Genomic DNA, 23242 nt, shown 5'->3' with positions numbered 1-23242 from the left:
CACCTGGGTGGGTGGGGGGAATAATTTTTTTTCCTTTATCCCCCCCCCAAAAAAAATCTAGGTGCGTCCTATTGGCCGGTGCGTCCTATAGGGCGAAAAATACAATAAGTAACTTTACAACCTTTAGAAGACATCTGGGCAGCCCTGTATAAGGAAGTTTTTTAAAAAATGTTTAATGTTTTATTATGTTTTAATATATGTTGGAAGCCACCCAGAGTAGCTGGGGCAACCCAGTCAGATGGGTCGGATAATAAATGTTATTATTATTAGTTATTGTTATTATTGGGATGTCCCTATCAGAGAAATGTTGGAGTGTATGAAGTTTCAGGAAAACACAGTTGCTATTCACAATACCTGTACTTTCATGGCCCCGATAGTTGTAAGAGCAGGTATGATACCTTCTTCAAAGTCAGGTTATAATAACTTTCTATGGAGCTCATCACTTGCACACTGAGAAAAACCATATAAGCAGACTACTGGCTGCTTATAAATGGTAAAGGTAAAGGTAAAGGTACCCCTGCCCGAACGGGCCAGTCTTGACAGACTCTGGGGTTTGTGCGCCCATCTCACTCTATAGGCCGTGGGGCAGCGCTGTCCGGAGACACTTCCGGGTCACGTGGCCAGCGTGACAAAGCTGCATCTGGCGAGCCAGCGCAGCACACGGAACGCCGTTTACCTTCCCGCTGGTAAGCGGTACCTATTTATCTACTTGCACCCAGGGGTGCTTTCGAACTGCTAGGTTGGCAGGCGCTGGGACCCAGCAGCGGGAGCGCACCCCGCCGCGGGGATTCGAACCGCCGACCTTTCGATTGGCAAGCCCTAGGCGCTGAGGCTTTTACCCACAGCACCACCCGCGTCCCTAGCAGGTAAGATACCTTCTTCAAAGTCAGGTTATAATAACTTTCTATGGAGCTCATCACTTGCACACTGAGAAAAACCATATAAGCAGACTACTGGCTGCTTATAAATGGTACTTTTCCCCAACTCACTTTTTGAAACTGTGTTTATAAGAAAGCTGCTGTTAAATGGGTTCAAGAGAGGCATGTACTTTAGTAATGACATAAGGATCAGAAGAGAGTTTAAGAAGAGGTTCTTGCAAAGCTCCTGGGACATGTCATTATAGTTCAAGTGCCCCTTGCTCCAAGCCCAGAGAACTAAATAAAAATGCATTCCCCTCACACTTTACAGAATTAATTCATGCTTTATATAATGTTGGAAGCTCATATATTTCAGCATTTAAATTGTTTCAGATATGTTTTCAGAAATTACTGCTTACAAGTGCTGAAAAAAGCAAACACAGACAGCTGTTGATCAGAACAAGGGACAACAGAGACTGGAGAATTAATGCTTTAATTCCAGACTTGGGAGCATGAACTTTTATCTTATCAGGCTGGCCAGGCAAGCTTACTGAGTGCTTCCAGTCCTGGAAGCTATGCAAAAAATGGTTGAATTTTCAAGCGATGGAAAAGGAAGTGGAATTACTTGGGACTGAATCTAAACATGCTTCTAAAAAGCATTTGGCTTTGGGGGTAAATTACAAATAGTTCCATTTGTAATGTGAACTGGCCTGAACTGTGGCTGTTAGATTTTGCCTGAGGATGTCTGGGGAGCAGAGGATGAGAGGAATATATCTTTGTCCAACCAGAACCACATCACCTATTATTGTTGGGACTCTCAGTACATAATACACTTAAGTACAAAGTTCGCATTGTATTCCAAACCAAATATTCATTTTAGTTTTATCCCAATGACAGAAAAGAGAGCAGGCCACAATGAAAGCTGAACTCCTGGCCTACTTTATTGTTAAGAACAAGGCAGACCATCCAGCATGCAAACCACTGGCTGTCTATGTTTGAATAAAGTATCATATGCTGCTAGAAGGCTCACATTCTTCAGGGGAAACATTCCTGTTACCTGGAGCATCTGCACTTGGCCAGATCCTAATACCCCCCCCCCCATTAACACAGACACGCACACTTCATGAAGAAATCTATTTCGTAATGGAATGTCTCAATACGGGCTGCCAAAGACTAACACAATAGTCTGTTAGACTAAGATTTGTAAGATTTCTTACCCGCCCTTCTCAATAAGGTCCCAAGGTAGGTTACAACAAGGTAATATAAAATTATTGGATCAGTTATAACAATATGATGTTCCTCTATTTAAAAAAACCCCAGATTAAGTGGTTATAATGATGAAACAAAACCATTTCAGGCAAAAGAGTGTAAATTCAATAAAAGAGGTTGGCAGTGCACAGCAAAATACCTTAGCTGACAAAGAGCAAGGTTCAAAAAATAATAATGGATCTTCAGCATAGCGAAAATAGCACTACAACTCAAGGACTGCTGCAGAGAAAGCCCTTCCCTGGACTACCTTTTCCCACGCTTCTGAGAGCAGGAGAACTGCCAGGGATTCCCTGCTCTGCCAATCTTAACACCCAAGGAAGATCAGAAGGGATGAAAGTGGTTTGTGACCCAAGTCATTTAGGGCTTTAAGTACTAATATGAGCATCTTCAGGAGGGACCAGAAATGAGCTGGCAAGCACTGCCCACATATCACACAGCAACACATGGCCTTGGTGTGGCAGAGTGCTATGCAATAGGCTACTTAGGAATAAGCAAAAAGCCTGGATCACTGGTATAAACCCCCAAAATATGGAGCTTTAGCTATAGCAGAATAATGTACATTTGCACAGCTAGAGATAAACACACATTTGAAACCACAGTGATGGCTGAAACCTGCTTGAGGGGGAAATGGTGGGAGGACAGTTAAACAACTTCCCCCACCCCCAATTGCGGTTCCACTCTGTTTCCTCATTTTAAAGCAGAATCACTATTTTTATGGCATTGTGGCACTGCTAGTGTGTGGATTTGTAGCCAGTCCAAAAATATAGCATATCTGAGTCCAAGCCTTTCTCCTGATTATAGGTAGAAATGAGATTGGATGCATTACAGTGTGAATACAATGAGAGGAATATTGTCAAAATTCAGTTACCGGTCCACTATGGGAGCAGTGTGAGAAAAATATTTTGATTCCTGAATTATAATTAGACTGCATTATGGCCTCTGTATGGAAATAAGTGATTCTCAAAGGGGGAAAGAATGAAAATCAAATTTCCATCTGAATACAAACCCTTGGATTCTAAAAATCAAGGCATATTTGTTCATTTTATTTGTGTTCTTTAGGAAAGCAGCATTTGCAAGGTGTGTTTGGCTGAGATTAGGATGCAGGAACCTGTTAATTTTGCCACATTTCTTCATTCTCAAAGATGGGGGGGAGCCAATCAATAACTATAATTATAATTTTCTTCATTGATTGCTCAGAAGTCTTTAAAGGCACCTTCATTAATTTAAAGTCAGTGTGCAAATTTACAGAACTAAAAATCCTCAACAAAGCAATAGCATTTCTATTTTCAAGTTCTTACAGGTTTTAGTCAGTAAAAGAGCTAGAATTAGTAACTAAGACAGTGGTATTTTCTAGTTGGCCACAGGACGAGTGGTAGCCGAAAAAAATGCTCACTGTTTCTTTGGCTTGACATCACAAGAAATGACACTATGACAATTTTTCATTATCATCATAGCAGCATGGAAAGCTGCTAAATCTATGCAGGTTAGAAAGCCAATAAAATCTAATGCAGACCTTAATATAGTTTGGCTTGTCAGGCCAAAATCCTTTCAATTAAGATACATTTTCCAGAATTGTTTGTTAACCTTTTTCTTCCACCATTTTGCCTTGTGTCAATTTGATGTTGATGAATATGGTCATACTCTGAAGACATCGGGCAGATTCAGGAATTACCCCCTTTGTGAGAAAATATACCATATACAGTCTTGTTCCTCTGTCACTGTACCAGTTTTCTTGCCTGGTCAGTCCCATGGAGTCAAATTACTCCACTCTTTCCATTTTCAAGTGTTGTGTAAGAGGGATTGTAATTTATGGAATTCAGAATCTTTCCACCTTCAGAATCACTTGATTTCATGCACATGTACATACAAATATCCCAGGCCTATTTGCTTAATACATTTCTCCAGTATTCATGTCTCTTAGCCTCTTCCAAGAAGAACTGAACATCTGTGAGGAAAAATGGTTTGCTATATTCTTCTGCATCTGGCTGCAAACTACAGTATGTGGGGTTTTTTTGTTTGTTTTTTGTTTTTGGTAAATACTCTTGGGAAAGTCTGACTATAATAGATGTTTCATATCCTCAATGCAATCATTCCTAATCTACACATGAGGAACAGATATTAAACTCCAGCTAACAGACCAGCGTATGAAAAGGTAATTGTTTTCTCGGCAACTAAACAGAGAGCACAGCTGTCCAGTGTTTTGGCAACAGCATGTTCATTACTTCATGGAAGACCCTGGATGATAAGTGACCTTCCTCCCAGGCAAATTGTACTTTAATGTTTTATGCAAGTCAAATGCTGCTTTCTGACTGTTCCAGAGTAACATTTTTATACAAGAAAGAAAGAAAGAAAGAAAGAAAGAAAGAAAGAAAGAAAGAAAGAAAGTAAGTGTACTTATTCAGGCACCATAAGAAATCATTTACAGATTCAGCTATAACTACTTAGATAATAAGTTTGAACAAATTGATTAGGTATTTTAGTAGGGACCCATATTTCTAGAATAAAAAATTCTTTTTCTTCCCACCACCCATTTTCTCCTACTGCAAATGCTATTAGAAATGCTTATGGTGTTGGATACTTTGTAATACTATGGTAACAAGTACCAACAAGTAAATCATAAATGTAGGATTAACTCCATAAATGTCAACCGGAACTTCCCCTCTGCCCCCCAAAAAATCTAATTGCGGGAAAGGGTTGGCATACTCTCCAAATTGAGGGAAAGGTCTCAGCAGAGTGAGGTCTTGTAGAAACCGCACTGAGCATGGTTTCAGGGCCAATATCCCGGGAGGCAGAAAGCAGGAGGAGATAGGAATATTAAAGAGGCTGGCCAAAAGTAGCTAAAGGAAGTGGTTTGGGTTTGGCTTTTTGGAAACATGAGTACTGTACATGTACAGTGGTACCTCAGGTTAAGAACTTAATTCGTTCTGGAGGTCCGTTCTTAACCTGAAACTGTTCTTAACCTGAGGTATCACTTTAACTAATGGGGCCTCCCACTGCCACTGCACGATTTCTGTTCTCATCCTGAAGCAAAGTTCTTAACCCAAGGTACTATTTCTGGGTTAGTGGAGTCTGTAACCTGAAGCACCTGTAACTCGAGGTACCATTGTAGAAACATGGCCCTCTACATGTAAAATGAATGCATGGAGGGCAAGCAAGTCCACCTTTCGAACTTCATGTTCTGCTTTGCTTCACAGTGTGAGGCACCATCTTCTCTGTTGATTGAGGGGGCCCAGTGCGACGTCATGATGTCACACATGCGATGTTGCAAGGAGCTAGGGGACAGAGCTGAAAACCCTTTGAACATTGAGGGGGGCAGGGCCCCCTCACAAAATACATTGAGGGGTGAAACTGCCTTAGCACCTATGCTCACAGCTAAACACTCAGGTATTTTGTGCTTGTGAAGTAGAGCATGTCAAATTCAGGGCTAGGCCCTTCTTACCAACTTCTGTGGTTGCATGTGGAGGGAATTCTTCTGCATGGAGAAGCATTCAGCAAAGTGTGCCCCTACCTGCATTATGAAGTGGAATTATCTGGGCCCAGGTTCATTAATGCAACTTGTCACAACCAACTTTCATGCGTCTTAAGATTACTTCCAGCACTGTTGGTGTCCCTTTCAGATGTCTGAATCTTCTGAGTGACATACTGAATATAAGTGTACATATTTGTGCAATTTGTTTAAGCAGTTCTGCTTATAATAAGGAACAATTTTTACAGCTTCCTTCGGGGGGGGGGGGAAGGAATCACAATGCCCATTGCACTAAATAGTTTATACAAGACTATAGAGTATACAAGGATATGAAATCTACAGTTATATATTTGAAATAGAACAAGAATAATTCTATTGCGTCCTAGTTAAATATCGTTTCAGCAGTTCCCTTAGTGTAGCATTTCGCTTGAAAAGGCAAGGTACATGCTAACAGTTTAGACCAGGCATTCCCAACCTGCGGCCCTCCAGATGTTTTGGCCTACAACTCCCATGATCCCTAGCTAACAGGACCAGTGGTCAGGGATGATGGGAATTGTAGTCCAAAACATCTGGAGGACCAAAGGTTGGGGATGCCTGGTTTAGACTAACCATAAAGACGGGGGGGGGGTTGTTGTTTAAAAAACACACCAACGGAATGGTAATTATTGTGTCCTGGTGCATAATTTCAGTTTGAGCATTCATCCTGCCTCTTGCATAACCACTTTCAAGCCACAGATATTTCACCTATTCAGTCTGATGGAGTCTGTCAAGTTCACAACCAGTACTGACAGTACTAGGATGCCACCTCTCAAGCCCCACACCACGGATAATCCTGGTGCAATCCTGTACATGTTCAGAAGTAAGCCTCATTTAGTTCAATAGGACTCTCAGGTCAGTGTGCACAGGATTGCAGCACAAATCTGCTAAAGCATAAGACAAGGCATCTGTGGTTCTCCTACCCATAAATCTCTATGATCCTGTTGTCCCTCTTCCACTCAGCCTTCACCCACACCATCTGCTGAGGTAAGCAGAATTCAGATTAAGGATCGTGTTCTGTGAGACCCTGATGTAGTTTTTCTAACCTGGTTTCACTTAACAAAATACATTTACTGCATGCATTCTTTTCACAACCATTGATTTGTTTTGTATAAAGTGTCAAGAAAATTCCTTGTGGCTTTCATGTTGCATATTTATGGAATACCTATGGTATATAAATCAGCACTTTCTTGACACTGTATTAGGTCACCCAAAGGCAAACCTTGGTTGTGAGGAGGTGGCCATTGAAACAAAGTGTTTTCCACAGCAATTTTCTCTGGTTTCTGCGAAAAAGATCTAGCGCTTCTCTGATAAAGGACAGTGGTAATTTAAAAAATAAAATAAAACATTAAAACAAAATACAGTGATGTGCTGTCCCTGGTGAAGAGAAATAAGGCTTTCACTTAAGTCCCATTGAACTCAATGGGGCTTATCTCCAAGTAGACTTGTATAGGACCTTGTGAATACTTTTATAAGCAAAAGTAATACCTGCTACCAGTGCTTTTAAAATAATAATTTTTTTAAGTGTCTGTACTCACCACAAAGTTGTCACAGTATGTGCCAAACTTTTAACACTTGGGGGGGGGAGGGTCTGGTACTGCATACCCTTGAGTGCCCCCAGAAAAAAAGCACTGCCTACTACTCTTACGTTGTTACAACATCCCCAACTAAGATATGATAGTTATTCTGATTCGTTACATTTTTGTCTGGATTGATCTCGTCACTATTGCCATGATAATGACCAACCTAGATCAAAACAACGGATGTCAGTCTTCTCTATATCATGCCCATAGACCAAATGATCAAAAATGACACATCATCATGTCACTGGTAAAACAGCTCCACAAATTCCCAGTCCTCTTACTTCAGCACATTTGGAGTCCTTGGAGGAGGGTCAGAATCAATTTGGGAAATGACAGTTGAAAAACGGCCTCAGATTTTCTTCATGCCAGTGATTTAACATAAAGTAGTCCTAATTTACAAGTCAAAAAAAGATGGTGGCTCTAAGTGATATCTTTGCATATGTAATCTTAGGTAGTGGGGGGAAAGCAGTATTATTTTTTCTTACTTCTTACATCACCACCAGTAATAAAGATCCCACAGTGTGAAATTAACTGACAGTTCTTTTGATGACGAATGAGGAAGATGAAACTAGTGCATTCTTCCACAGCTGCTTTGGCTCTTTTGGTGCTTTATAAGAGTAATTTGCTTTGCTCTACAAAGAAAGGAAGAAGACAAAGTCAATAAGTAAGAGTTTGTTTTATTGTTTTGTTTTACAGTATCTTTTCTTCTAAATACATAGTATGGTTACAATGGTCAGATCTTATTATGGTAAGTTTCAAAAAGATCTAAGAATTAATGTGGGGAATCAAAGGACCAGGGCTTTATTTTTAGGAGAGAAAAACAGGTGCCGGGACTCGCCATTAAGCTGTTGCCAGACTGTACAAAGGTGATGGGATAAAATCAGGCCAAATCTTTATTGACAGCAGCAGGCAGGGCAAGGGTTGGCATGGCATTGGGTCCCAGGATCAGTTCATCATTCCACAAGCCCCATGTTGATGGAATGGTTCTGCTGGGTTTGGATCACTCAGGATTGGCACGTGATTTCATGATGAGAAATCTCAGAATTCCTTGGAAGTTGGGTAGATAAGAAAAAGTCTCAAATACTACCAGAGAGGTGACCAGTATGAGTTCTGACATTTCACTTAACTACATGAATTCAGTAATTTTAGTGTAAAACTCAGGACGCAAATGATTTATTGGTTATTATTTACAGAAAAGACACAGCAAAATAGATGTCTTTTTTCTTATCGTTAGCTCCAGAATGCTTGCCAGAAGGACATCGTGTTCTGCACAATGCTTTTCGCAGCATCACTTTTGATTCCCTGGAATTGCAGGAAACTGCCATTCAGGACATGGTCTGCGATCATTCCCTTCCTCAAGGATGGTACCGCTTCATGATTGACAACAAGCCTGCAGAAATGCCAACCAAGTGTATAGAGGTTCGTACCATTTTTTAAAAAATATATTTTTCCCAGTATTTGTGTGATTCCAGCTCACCTCTGATATATTCCTCAGTAATATTCTAGCCTCCTATGTTACCATGGATATATGCATGGTTAGGATCTGGAAGAAATGTCCCCCTCCATATTGGATGGGCTAGATCAGGCATAGGCAAACTCGGCCCCTCCAGATGTTTTCGGACTGCAACTCCCATCATCCCTAGCTAACAGGACCAGTGGTCAGGAATGATGGGAATTGTAGTCCCAAAACATCAGGAGGGCCGAGTTTGCCTATGCCTGGGCTAGATCATCCAGATTTTACTGTATTAGTTGTATTGTGTGGCGTATCTGACTCACTATTGGTGAGTTTGTTCTCCTGGAAGTCCTGACTTCTTTCTTCCCTGCCCCAGGAGCAGCTGGAAATGTGTACATAGAGGCAAACAGATGAGTGTGAATTTCTTCATTCAATAAGCAAATGAAATTCTCTCTTGCGTTGTTCATACCTTGACAATTCCACTGACATGTTGAAAATAGCATTTACAAGTCAACACACTTTTCCTGGTTCACAGCTCCAAACCATCTTTCTGACATCCGCTGCTTTGCATGCAAAATGTGGGTTGAGAAGTTGGCATATTGTGAAGCAACCCATGAATATGCAGGGCTTTTGTGGTGTTCTCAGGGAGCGCATAGATAATGTTCCAGCTGTCCCAGGGGAAGTGGGTGACTCCCAGTGTGTTGGGCATTTCTAAACACCTTCAATCCCTCTAATCAACTACTTAAAGCTACAGCTCCTTTGAGGTTTTGCTTCTTCTATGGATGACTTTTTGATTCAAATTAAATAATAGATTATTTGGTTTCTTCTGTGGATAACTTCATAATTCAAATGAAATAATAAATTCATAAACTCATAATTCCAAGCAGCAGCTCAGCTAAAAGCTGGCTTCATTTAATATCAGCCGAAGTGAAATGGGATTTGAACTGAAATGAGAAGGGGGGGGGAAATCATAATTTAACAGTGTACCAAAAAACCCCCTGAACCAGTGGAATGTATTGGATTTTAAGCAAATGAATACAAAACTTAGCATTCGCTTTCTTGGTGGTTCTTTTGGTCTAAATTGTCACTGTCTAAACTCAATGGCACTTACTTCTAAGTAGTCACATGTAAAACTGTGCTGTAATTATATATGTTGAATTTAAGATTTGATGTTCCAGCAACTACATACTTGATCATGTAAAAAAATTATCCAGCACAGTACTAGAAAGTCAACTGAAAGACCTTCAAAGGGACACAGGTCCCCATCCAGAATCTCCAAGACCAGTTAGTCAGTGTTCTTGGCTTTAACCGTAATGGACAACAGTTGTAGGAAAGGGATTAGACCTAGATTCAGGACTCCACAAGCAGGTGATCAGCATTTTCCAAGCTGATCAGCAATCATCTTAGAAGTTGGTTGTGTGTGTGTGTGTGCACGCGCGCGCGCACACACACACACACATGTTCATGGTACAATGTGCCAGATCCCCCTCAATAATGTTTAGGATTCATAAATATTAACAGTCAATTATTCATAAACAGCGCTAGCATATCCAGTAATGTGCAGCATACTAAGTCCAATGATATCCAAATTAAAAAAAAAACACCGTTCTTCTTGAAACCCACCATATATTCTTCTCCAGTCTAAGCAGACACTCTTTCCCCCCTCAATTAAAACATCAAACAATGTTCACATGGAAACAGATGTTCAGTCTAATCCATGTTTGCATAAGTCTTGAGTTTGGCTCACATGATTCCCCCCCCCCTTATTTGCCATTTGAGCAGAACCATCAATTCACATAATACATAAAGTGTGCAACCAAAGATATAATGAACCAGCTGCAATTCCTGTGATTAAAATGGCTTCAAAGCTTCACCAAAGTCACCCAACTTGTTGGGGCTGGGTCACACACACACCAAGCATGGATCCTGTGTGTGCCCTTCCCACATCAAATATAGAAGACAGCACATGACACAGTTATTTATTGTACACCTGGTTTGGGTGATTTTTGTTCGTCCTTGAGTAAGAAAAATATTGGTAGCATTCAACTAAATAACTGCACAAGCATCAAGACTTATGCTTGTGTAAGGGGGCTGCCCCACCCCATCTCCTCCAACTGTACATGCTCCACACCATCCCCAAATCTGCTTGAAAGGGCTGGGAGAAACCTCAGAAGAGATTTAGGAGTGCACATGGGGGAGGGGGAAGCAGGAAAAAACCTGGTTACAGAAGGGGGAGTCATTCCACTTGTGCAGAGACCTATGCAGCAGTACTTTGAATACAAATTGAAATTTGTAGATGTACACTCATGTCACCTATGACACATATCTTCTTTGTATAGTGGGAGCATGCACACATGCCCATTTCCCCCACCAGACGCATGCACCCCACTGTATGGTAAGTGTGTGAAATTGCTCCATGTCTGTGATCACCCCCCAGTCACATTATGTTTGTCTATTTCAGGACCACTGGAACTGTTCATTTAAAACATCTTCCACTGCCTTGGCATAAGGCTTCCTGCATTACAACTACATACTAGATTTTCCAGATGCTAATTGCTGCTAAGTCAAGTAAGAGTAAGCCCATTAGAGCTGAACCAAATACATGCAGCAGAGTTAATAACCATCTCATTTAAATTATATTAATCAGCCTACTCAAGATGTGAAATCTACCGTGATTTTCCAAGCTTTGCAACCTAATCTCGCACAAACATTTACTGATAAAAATATTGACCAAACACCAAATGGAGAAAACAGTTGAATGAAATGTATCAAAATACATATTAATTGATTGGTTGAATAATATCATGTGCTCAGAACATGCAATATCAAGACTCAGTTCACTGAGAAATTAATTGTTTTTGAATGAAATTAAATAGAGCATTTAATTTCCATATGATTATTCTTTTTTTAAAAAAAACCAATTAACAAAGTGCAGCATTTCATGAAGCAGCTTGTAATATCTCAAGCACTGATCAGCAATATCAGTAACCAACAGCCAGCAAAACGCTGAAGAAGCTGCTCTATTACTTAAATATCAGCAGCATTTTTTCTTATAAGCTCCTACTTATTTTTAATACCATAATTTCTATGCAAACCCCAAATGATAGGTCCAACAGCTTGATTTTTAAAAAAACAACAACTTTGCAATTGCATATAACCTGGGAATGTTCAATCAATCAAATCACTTTGAATATCTAAATCCCGAATAAGTGGAATAAGACATCCCAGGGTGCAGCAGTAATTCCAGTGTGTTTTACATTTACTTGAAATGGGCAGCTCGTCCACTTTTTCATGCGTCGATTCTAAGTTGAATAATTTGATGGATTAGTGGCTGCTTAGCCAGGAATGAATAATATTTAAGACATACATACCTATCTTGCAGTGGCGCTGCATGGATTAATTAAGAAATGTCAGTACAGTATGCTTTAATGAAAAGTGACAAAATATGGTAGGAACTGAGCATTCAGATTCCCACTTTGAAGCTGAACCCCTTCAAGGAGTGCTCAGTAGGTGCCAGGTAGAGATCAGCATCTGATTGCATTAATGCCAAAAACTACTTCCCTCTGAAATTGCATATTATCTTCTCTTTGGAGAAGGGTGCTTGATCATATCACTCTTCCCAACTGAAGAGCAGATAACGTATTGAGGTTTTTTTGGGTGGAGGGTTTCATCAAAAGATGAGCAGCAAGGAGTCTGCAAGACTTCTCCATCCTGTGCTACTGAACAGTGTCAACATAACTTTGATTCCCACCCCAAACTCCAAAAGTTTCAGTGTTCCACACCTAGAGGATGTTTTGAACAGCATCCAACAAACCTGAACACTTTTCATTCCCATTAATTTCAGTAGGAGACACTCAAGTGCGTATTTAAATACCTCACTGAAAAATCAATGAGGTATCAATATGCCCGGATCATGTTCTTGGCTGCCAGTGGCGTAGACATACAACCACTTCCTGCATCTTGATCAGGCATGCACATAACAAAAATCTTGGCCACAATCTAGCTGAAGTTAAGCAAACAGAAATCTCCTTATTTCAATGTGAAAAATCTGAATGCTCACTCCCCACCGAGTTCAATAGAAGCAGTGGGATAGCTCAATTGGTACAGTAAGAGAATCTCAGGGTTGTGGGTTTGAGCCCCACACTGGCAAACGATTCCTGCATTGCAGGGGGTTGGACTAGATGACTCCCTTCCAACTCTATAATTATACAATTCTATTATACTAAGTGCCTCTTTGCCTGTATCACTCTCCTAAGCACATGCATTAAAACTAGCTATGTATAAAACTTTACTTGTTTTATATTTAAGACACCATTATGAAGGAGTGTTTATTTGTCCAAAATATCACATTCAACATCACTGATTGTGCCTTTAGAAGCACTTTTACAGGGCAACTGATGACCGAGTTAACAACAAAAGTCCATTCTGTCAAGGTGTACAAAACAATGACTGAAAATACGTTCCTAATACTGCAAAAAATATGGGATATTCTTGAACATGCTTCTGTATCCCAGACTCCCATGTTTATACTTCCTGCATATTTTATTTTTCTCTCTTCTAACATTGCAACTTTAATTCTAGATTGATTCTAACACATGCACATGTGCATTTATTCATTCGGAAATCAAGTACCACCACCATAGCCCATTGGAATTCTGTGGGAATGCCAACAAAGGGTGAAAATATATATGTGGATACAAATGTGTGCATGCATGCACGTTCCACCTTCTAATTTTCTATTGATAGAGGTACACTTATTTCTTTAATTTCCCTATAAGGTTTGTCATGCTTGCTTTTAACTCATTATTTGAATACAGTGGGTACTTTGCTTAACTTCCTCTTTAGTACCTGGATATCAGTCATAAGCAGAAGCCTTGAGTTAGAAGCAGAAATCGGTGCGGTGTGCTTTCCTGCCATTTAATCTGCCGAGCACTGAGAAAGGACAGGGAAAAAGAGGAGAAGAGGGCTGAGGCATGAAGAATCATAGCTCTGGGCAAGGATTTGTGCTTTATAGCCTAAATCCGTCCTGTGATAACTTCCTATGAATCTTATGAATTCAATAAAAACCCCAAGTAATCTTTTCCCATCAGAGAAAATAATAAAATAAAATAATAATAGCCTTTCAAACAAGGCAATAACAAACAAATTAAATATGCTTTGGCAAATGCTAGATATTAATTTATCATTCCCACCATTTTATTCTCAAAGCCCAGGCAGGCTTTTAGTTTCCCCTGTGTCTTTTAGCCTTGGGGCTGTCAGGTAAAATTCAGCTGACAGAACTACAATAAAGCCAGCATAACTTATACTGTGACCTCCACTCTCACCCTGCTGTCATACACGATCCATTTTTTGTGTGTGCTACAAAAGAGCTTCTGCTACTGCTGCTGCTTAAGGAATCCAGCAGGGCTGCACCAAAGCAGGGGGGACTTCCCCACTCTTTTAAAGTCTCTCTCCACCCCCCCCCCAAACCTAACATAATGCTCAGATTTACCAGTCTCATTTTAGCACGACACCATTTCACGTAGCTCCAAAATTGAGGCAGAATAGTGCACAATTTGAAAGTGCTCACCTCTTTGCAAAGGGTAACTGTTAAACTCTTTAAAAAAAAGTAATGACGGCCAATTTTTATTTATTTTTTTAAAGCAGCAAATAAGCCAAGTCTTCTTCCACCTATTTGAAGGTGTATATTTTGGCGGTATAAGCTTATAAGTGTTCCAATTTGTGATAATGATTTCTTCCTTTATTCATTGTGCAGTTCTTACAAGTGCCTTTCAGGCTTATTTATTATGCCACCCTTCATTAAACATTTCAAGGCAGCTCACCCCAATATAAAATTCATTAAAATCAAGTACATTAAAACAACCAACACGGCAGCATCTACGGAAGTTTGAATAAATACGATAAGCTGGGCTATTCTAACCGAGCTTGTTATTTTAGAGAACTTGCCAAGATCCTGGGGAGGCTTGACCCTCCCCCTCTTTCCTTCTCAACCTCCTGTTTACCAATCGTCCCATTGTTGGGAAGTTTTCTCTTTCGACATCAAATGTGAGTGCATTGGACTTGCTTGGCAATTGTTTGCTTACATATATGTAGAATGAGAAAGCAAGGCAGTCACTATCCCCAGTCAGTTCAATGACACATCTCTCACTAGTCCCCTGGCCAGGCCAGGGTCACCTGCCCTCTGTTCCATGACCAGCTGTTTTAGGATGCTGTTACTTTGTCGTGACTATAATACACATTTAACCAGTCCAAATGAGGATAATTAAAACCACCCACCCATTGTTAGAACTTTTCATCCTTGAGATGTCTCATTGAATTCATTCCCGATTTCAGGATCACACAGAGTATTTTAGTTGAGGCTGAGATAGTATGTTCCCGGCACTTAATTGCTCTTGGGGCCTGGTATTGCTACCCATATATGTGAAGGAATATGTGGAGGAACCCTCCACTTTTAGGATTTATAGTTTGCCAGATTCCATGTCCTCTTTGACTGGTGGGATGGTGAGCCTCGGGCCCAGGGGGTGCCTCTCTTTCTGGCCCTCAGAAGCCTCTTTAGGCCATCCCTCTTTCCCCAAGTCACACCCCTCACTGGCCTGAGAGCTTTGGTCTGGCTGGAATGTGTCCCTGAAGTCTGATAATGCCTTGTGCTTGTCTAGATGGGAAACAGAGGGTGTGTGTGTGTGTGTGTGTGTGTGTGTGTGTGTGTGTGTGTGTGTATAGAAACTAGCCTACTGTACAAAAAGTAAAGATTGTATTCATTGATCCACTCCCTTTTGTCTCTTTTTGCACTCGCCACTGACACGCAGCCTTTGCAAGGTTGGCCAGAAAGGAAAGTCATCCTTGGGCTGAAAAGGGTTCCCTCCCCATTATAGACAGAGTGAGACCATTGTTAGTACACCTTTCCTGGTGTCTCTCTAAATGTCTCTGGCCCATGTGGTTTCCCCTCTTGGCTCTTGGGCTCCTTTGCACTTCTATCGTGTCCCCTCACATTTACATTGCCTGCTTCTACCCTCTCCCATTTGCGCAATCAAATGTTTTTGCCCTCATCCCTTCAGGATTATTTGTCCTGAACCGGAGGATCCAAGCTCCTGCCCACTTTCCCCACCAGCAATCACCTTAAAAGCTGCTTGCATGCCTTTTTGATTTCAAATATCAGCAATCTGGTTCCTTACTGGCTCTAGTGGTGCTCACTCTTATGGGACAGGCCAGTATTGTCCCAAAGTGTTCCGCGGTGCCTGTTATGAAACCTACAACACCAGGGCTTAGACCTGGAATGGCAGAATTTGGAGGAAGACAATGAGGGAGATAAGAATGAATGAGATGGGCAAGCTGGACAGCCTTCCCTTCTTTCAGGCATGTCTGGTTCCATTGCTCACATGGGAATCCCAGCTCCTTCCCTTTCTTTCAACCAAAAGTCATGTTTGAAGGCCTTTGACGTGGTCTGGAAGGTTGCATCGGTGCTCCAACACGACTTCTGAGCCCCGCGTTGTGGGTGCTAAGCACCCACGTTTTTTATGGCTGCCCTGGCACCCAGAGCCCCTTAGTCCTGATTCCTATGGCAGGCATGCGTGCCATCATGCAATCTCTGTGCTCTTTTCTTCACATTTTATGTACATTAAAATGTTTTCTTTTAAGGAATCTTAACAAAAAAGCTTACAATTACTACTGGAAGGCTTTTAATGGGACTTTTAAAACACAGTTATGCCTCAATTCCACTTGCTGAATATTGTTTTAGTTGTTCCATAGTAAGCTTCTGCTTATACCGCAGCTACTAAAGCTCTCTCAGTATCAATGAGAAACCAAACAGCTTCCCAGATGGGAGGAAAAACTGTTTAGTTTTTAGATCTTCCCACTTTCTCCAGACACTTGAAATTCTTGTTTACTTTATGGTTTGCTCAAACAAATGTGCAGAATTCAAACGAAGATGCATTCCTTTGAAGCTCTGAAGCAGAAAATATGTTATATCTCTTATTCCAGATATAAGCATGCCTATGATGGTCTCATCTGTAAACTGCCACTGTTTTTTTAAAAAAACAACAACCCAATGGCGAATAATAATGATACAAGGCAATTAATATTCTTCCAACGGCTACAGTGTTGAGGACCACAAATATGAATAACATGACCTGCACCACAGAGGTTCATTAGAAATACACAAAAGAGCAAGAATACAATCATAGCAGATTAATGTCACACTTCCATCAGTGTGGCTGTCAGTGTGCTTGAAATATTTTTTGCTGCAGCACTGGCCTCGAGTTTTGTGAACAGACTCAGGAATAAAGAGGCTGCAGCTCCCCATTTACCTTGCAGACCACCCTGATTAAACCCCTAGGGCAGCCTCCCCATACCATTCAGAGAAACATGCCCAACCAAAAGTTGGCCACCCCAAGCCACTGTTGCCAAGTAATCAGAAAGTCCATACAGGCCAGAAAGATACTTGTCAATAACCTCCAAATCATTGTCTCCCAAGTGTAACACAAAGACTTGTACAGGCTGCAAAACATGGCCAGACTCAAAGCAATGTTGGCAGGAGGCAATCCCAGGTCATAGGGAACCCGCCCCCCCCATCACAAAAAAACCCAGATCCTGGAAAATTCCTGGAAAGCCACTGCAGAGCAAAGTCACACCACAGAAAAGTAGGCAAACAGCAAACAAACCTGCACCTTCTGAAGCTAATATGTTTTAGATTGGTGAATCCAACTGAGTACAACACACACACACAACCTTTCACCCTTTAAAGGTGAGATCCACCAATTCTAAAGCAGTGCATGAGCTGTCAGCCTTAGAGGCTGCCATCAGATCTCGAACATGCAACTCCCCCCACCCCCCACAAGGGCAGTCAGTGCTGCCACATGGAACAAGAATTGTTGAAAAGATGAGGCACATACCAATGCCCATTGGGCCTTCAGTCCCTTTAACATTTCCTTCAAGTTCTTCCACACTCTTTAGTCCTCAGTAGCGTAAGGCACCCCATTAATTTTCACCAGAAAGATCAGGCCAGCCAGTTTCCCTCACATGGTTCTCACAGGCAAACTGCTACTGTGCACACATATACAAAATACCACCAGGTGGTTGAAGAAGATTGGACAACATTCCTTATAACTCCTGGCCACCCTAAAGCCTTACCTGTTCCAGTATGAGGGCAGGCTATGTTAGGAGTGACTTCCATATCCCTTAGAACTTCAAGAACCCACCCCACTTCTGGGATGGTCTCAGTAGGGCCATGCAGGGCTTGTCTGAGGCTCTGAGTGAGAGTCTTGTTAGAACAAAGTTATAAACTTAAACCAAACAGTAGCCAGTCCCTGCCAGGGCCCCTGGGCAGCTTAGCCTCCCCACCCACAATCCTGGGGAATGTGTATCTGCCCCCCTCCCCTATTCTGCACAGGCCTGAGTCTCAGGGCTAAACATTGATTGAGGAGCCAACCTTGAGAAGGGCTACTAGCATTTATAGTCCACAGAAGCTGAACCCCTGGCCTACCTGGCAGCAAGTGAGTTTGCCAAGTCCTCAGTCCAGGATCAATTGGCATGTCCAAAGTCCTGCAACCCCTCAAGCTCTGCTGCCCTTTTATAGTTTGCATTCTGATTGCAGCATCTGGGCTTGATGAGGTATGTGACCATCACCTGTTCCGAGCCTACTCCAGCTGAGGAATCACACACCTCCTTCCAAAGCTAATGAGCCCCACCTGGCCAGCTAGGAAGCCAGGCTGTGGGCCCTTGCCTGCCTCAGCCTCCTGGAGCACCCCTCCTGCTGCTTCCTATGCCTCAGAGCCCACTGTGTTTGTGGAGACAGGGGTCTCCCTGGCTCTGGTGAAGGGTCCAGCTGTTCTGGTTCCTGTGCACTGACCTCCCCCCCCATCCCCTTGCCATCCTCAGTCACCCTGTGAGTACTTCATACACCAACTTTTCCTTCCGCACCCCCAGCTTGCACCAGTGTGTCACAGTCTCAGATACACTCCTTTCCCTCCTCTTCCTTCTCCCCATTGTCCTGACAGTTCGCGACACCTCGTGAGGTGGGTGGAGCTGGCCATTTAAGACTGAGGACTTGTTGGTTGTATGGGGAAAGGTTTTTAGGTGTTACCCCACTTACTTCAAAACATTCCTGCTGTATTTGGGGGCTCTCCTGCTCCTTCTGCTGTGAGGACCCCTAGACACCTGTCCCTAAGTCCTGCACTGATGTGTTTATTATGTTCTTTATTAAGCCTATTTATACCCTGCCCTTCACCTCAACAGAGGACAAAATATAGCTGATAACATCACTGTTGCACCTACCGCTCCAGGGGAAAGAATTATATTCAAGGGAAAAAGCCAAGCAGAAATGCAGCCATTTGATTGATTTGGTTTATATATTTCCACAGATGAACAAATGTGGGACACAAGCTCCAGTCTGGCTGTCGCTTGAGCCTGACTCCCTCCCGCAGCCTGGTGAGAGAAAGCAACTCACCGCCTGTGCTACCTGGCAGTTCTTTTTCGGAAGCATCAAAGACTGTTGTCTGTTCCGGATACCCATATCGGTCAGACATTGTGGAGAGTTCTTTGTTTATCTCTTGCAACCAACTCAGGGGTGCATGGGCTACTGCGCAGAAGGTGGGTTTCGTACAGTCCATATTTGTCACCCAGACTGTATATGCCCCTCTCTTCCTACGTGCTCAAGGGTTGCGTTATTGCTCTGCGCATCCCAGTGACCTTGCAAGTCAAGCATTGCTCCCAGTAAGATGCAGACAATGTAGCTAATCAATCAGCAACAGCCCAGGGTGTTTCTGAGGAATAGCTGTTATTACTTTGGCAGAATTTAATCTACAGCATGTTACCAAGGTATGCTTAGCTTGGTTACACTTCCTATGTAACCTTTGTTGCAGCCTTTTGCGTCCACATTTGGTTTAAAGAGCAAAGCTAACTGGCTGAGCATGTTTGTTACTGTTTGTTTGTTTGATTACATCACAGAATGGCATCTAATACTGAAATGATCTATGAGAGATAAAATGATGATTTGAAAGCCCTTGAAAGGATGCAAGGGAGAGAATAAAAAAAACAGCTTTGTGGTGCCTTTTTTCTTTATAATTACTTTTGTCAAATATAATTGCCAAACCACCAGAAGAGTTCTAGCCTCTATATTTCAAAAACAAAAGGAATGGCAGATAGCAATTCCTCACTCTGTTACACCTTCTGAACTCAGAGTCTTCAAGTGCATATAGATTGCTAGAAATGATTCTCCCTTAAGAGACTCACAAAGGCACAGATCATTATTCCCCTGTATTTGCCTTTGGGACCTGAATCTTATTGTACAAATTGGAACTCATGGATTCAGCACAAAGAAGACTAGAGCTATCAGCTTTTCAAAATCCTGTTTCCATACCTTCTGCAAGTCACTAACCATAACTATTTAGGTGAACTTTTCTGCCATTCCATCATGTCTTAGTTTGAATGGAAAGGAACACTGAAATATTAATTTGTGATTGGACTTCTGTTTCTCAAAAGACTCCCCATTGCTGTCCTGTATGCTTGGAACTGCTTCCCTGAACACCTGTGTGGTGCTAATTCCATTTTTTTAACCATAACTCTCCTCAAAACCTTCCTTTTTTAAATGAAGGTTGTAGCACAACCTCCTAATTCGCATTCCCTACTAAAACTTAGCCTAAGTATGTGCAACTGAAATAATTCCAGATTTTATCAATGTTTACTCCCACCTTTACTTCCTTTCTCTTCTTCTGTTGTTTCCCCTGGTTCAGATTTTAGGGTTGGGTTGAACTAATGTGTCACATCAGTGGTAGCCCTGTGCAAGAACTTCTACTTGTTTTCCCTCCTTCCCCTCATGCCGCTCTCTAAGATTGGCTCAATTGTGGTAGTGGTTGAGAGTTGAGAGAACCCCCAGAACAGTGGGGGATAGAGGGAGATTATTCCTTTTGGCCAGCTGAAATGCTTGCCCTAGTGCAAAGTTGAATTCCACATCCTCATATATTATAAGCTACTAAATGCAGGGAGCTTTCCTCTGGTACTTTGTACAGCACCATGCAGATAGGCAGCACTATATGAAATAATTACAATAATTTCTCCCTTATGTCAATGAAAGATAAGTATATTCACTTGCCAAATGAGAGCTTGTCTGGTGTAGTAGTTAGCAACTTAGTGTATTGAACTAAGACCTGGGAGACCATGGTTCAAATCCCCATTCTACCATGAAGCTTGGGTGACTTTGGGACAGTCATGGTTTCCCAACCTGACCTACATTACATAATTGCCCTGAGGATAAAATGCAGAGGGCAAAATTAGTCATGCCACTCTGAGCATCTGGGGTGGGGGGTGGGAAGTGGGATATAAATGTAATAATTAAAATAAACATTCTTAAATCTCTCCTATTGAAATCAGTGTGACTTAACAGTGGTTGACCTTGGCTGGATTGTGAATTTCATAATATGCACACTCCCAAAAACAACAACAATTTTATTATTTATACTCTGCCCATCTGGCTGGGTTCAACAGCAGAAGACAAGAGTGCTCTCTGCATTTTACTGTTTGCACCTGAGTATGGATGTATTTGGCACATTCATTGTAAATGGGACACATACTTAGGAATGCCTGGGTTTCAGTGAAATATATGCAAAACTAAGGACAATCGTTTCAAGATGTCCAGTTCTTTGATTATTGCAACAGAAGCAGAACATTTAAATTCACATATGCCTTTCACAATAGGCATGCTACTATAAATTTTGTGTTTGGGAATGAATGAGAACTTTGGAAGTTTTTCAGACCAATGAGTCCAATTAAACAACAACACACCTCTAAACGCTAGTTTTATCACTTCATGGGGCCATACTAATCTCATTTTATTTCTTTAGCTGTTAAAGAACCACAATTGAACTATTTTGGTCCCAGAGGAACTGGAGCAGACATCAACTTTCAAGGTAATTTATTAGTGTTAGCATCAAATATGTGTTGTTATTTATTGGAACATAGTAGCTGGGATCCAAAAGGCCATGAAAAATGTTCCACATTCACACCTGTGCTTTTATAGTGCAGCTTGCCCCACCCCACACCTATTCAGCTGAGCTGCAGCAACACCACTGTTGGAAGGACAGCTTTGCCCTACTACACCAGCTACTGCTGGTGAAACCAGTCTATATTTTCTAGTACTATCTCAATTATAATGATTTCTTGGCTAAACTATTACCCCACTCAAGTGCATCATGCCCCCACTCTGTTTTTCTTTGTACGCAGGGGCATCTCAACTCCCACCTTTACAACCACTTGTCACCCCTGAGCTTTTGGGAGGCCACGTCTACCTCAAATGCACTTTCAGCACTCCAACTTCAGATCTGTCTATAGGTTATGCGGTGGTCTGGTCACGCCTTTCCAAATCCAGAGCGAAAGAACAGCTTCATCATGACACAACGCTGCAGACATTCTCCTACGTGGAGATGGATGGAGTTAATTTCAGATTGGGAGATACGGTAATGCTTTCTTGAAAACAAGGTCAAGCGTTCAGAGGAGCTGAATCTCTCTGCATTTATTTGTTTGTTGGTTTGTTTTTAGCTCTTATTAACTGTTCTCTTGAATCTGAATTTGGCCTGAATCTAAAAGACAGCCCCCAAGTGGGAGTACATTTTAATATAATGTTATTAAATGCTATTTATCAAGTTTAGAACCCTGAGCATTCCAATGCATTAGGAAGTTCACTTATGGTATCCAATTTATTTATCAGAACTTTGGTTGTTGTTACATATCATAGCATTGCTTCTTTTACAACTTACGCCTAAAAATGTCACTGATTAAGGATATGTGTATCATGTCATGGCACTGCTGTAATGACAAACAGGCTTGGTCAGTCTGATCAAAGGACTTACAGCACTAGCCTTACTTTCACAAACCAATCCATGTGTCCAAACCTGACATTTTCTCATCTTAGCAGCATCATAACTCTTCTTCTGGATTTCCCTCATTTTCTCATAAATAGAAAAGTATTTCAGGGTTAGAGAACCCTTAACTCTAGACAAAGAGCAACTTGGTCTGAAATGAGTAAATGACCAAATAATAACAAATAATTTATTATTTGTATCTGACCAGCTCGCCCCAGCCGCTCTGGGAAGCCTCCAACATATATAAAAACATAACAAAACATTAAACCTTTAAAAAGCTTCCCTATACAGGGCTGCTTTCAGATGTCTTCTAAAGTTACTAATCTCCTTGACATCTGATGGGGTGGGGCATTTGATAGGCTCTTGAAGGCTTTTTTGAGGACACAACAGTTCTGAAGAATAAAACTCAAAAAATCCTGTTATGTTTTAGATGCAGATAGCAGGGGTGCCAACTTGAAAGAAAAATGGTGTATGTGTGTGAGCAGGTAAGCCCCACCTGCATAATTAATCACATAATGTGGCACACACATAAACACCATTTGAATGGCAATGCCCATCAAATGGGTGGGGACTTGGCCCTCTCCAATATTTGATAGGTGGGGCGAAGGGACCTCGACCCCTAGGAGTTGGCTCCTGTGGCATGTAGGCTATCTTTGGTGAAGTGGTCTAAAGCCAGGCAAAGGGCTAGATTGCAGCAAATTAACAACAGTTTAGGACAAAACAAGACA

General features: G+C 41.6%; 1 protein-coding gene across 1 annotated transcript in view; it reads left to right on the top strand.

Annotated features, from left to right (window-relative positions):
• The window catches only part of LOC308571906 (von Willebrand factor D and EGF domain-containing protein-like), a 199572-nt gene that overhangs the window by 28424 nt on the left and 147906 nt on the right, over positions 1-23242 (top strand). Inside the window, exons 2-5 of the mRNA XM_081167541.1 lie at positions 8446-8630; positions 19020-19248; positions 21498-21563; positions 21877-22109. Of these exons, the coding sequence (XP_081023667.1) occupies positions 8446-8630; positions 19020-19248; positions 21498-21563; positions 21877-22109 (713 nt within the window). The remainder of the gene's footprint in view (positions 1-8445; positions 8631-19019; positions 19249-21497; positions 21564-21876; positions 22110-23242) is intronic.

The sequence above is a fragment of the Podarcis bocagei genome, assembly GCF_964188305.1.
Source record: "Podarcis bocagei genome assembly, chromosome: 1".
NCBI classification, from domain to species: Eukaryota; Metazoa; Chordata; class Lepidosauria; order Squamata; family Lacertidae; genus Podarcis; species Podarcis bocagei.
Note: the sequence above shows the minus strand (reverse complement) of the source record. Positions and strands in the feature narration are given on the sequence as shown.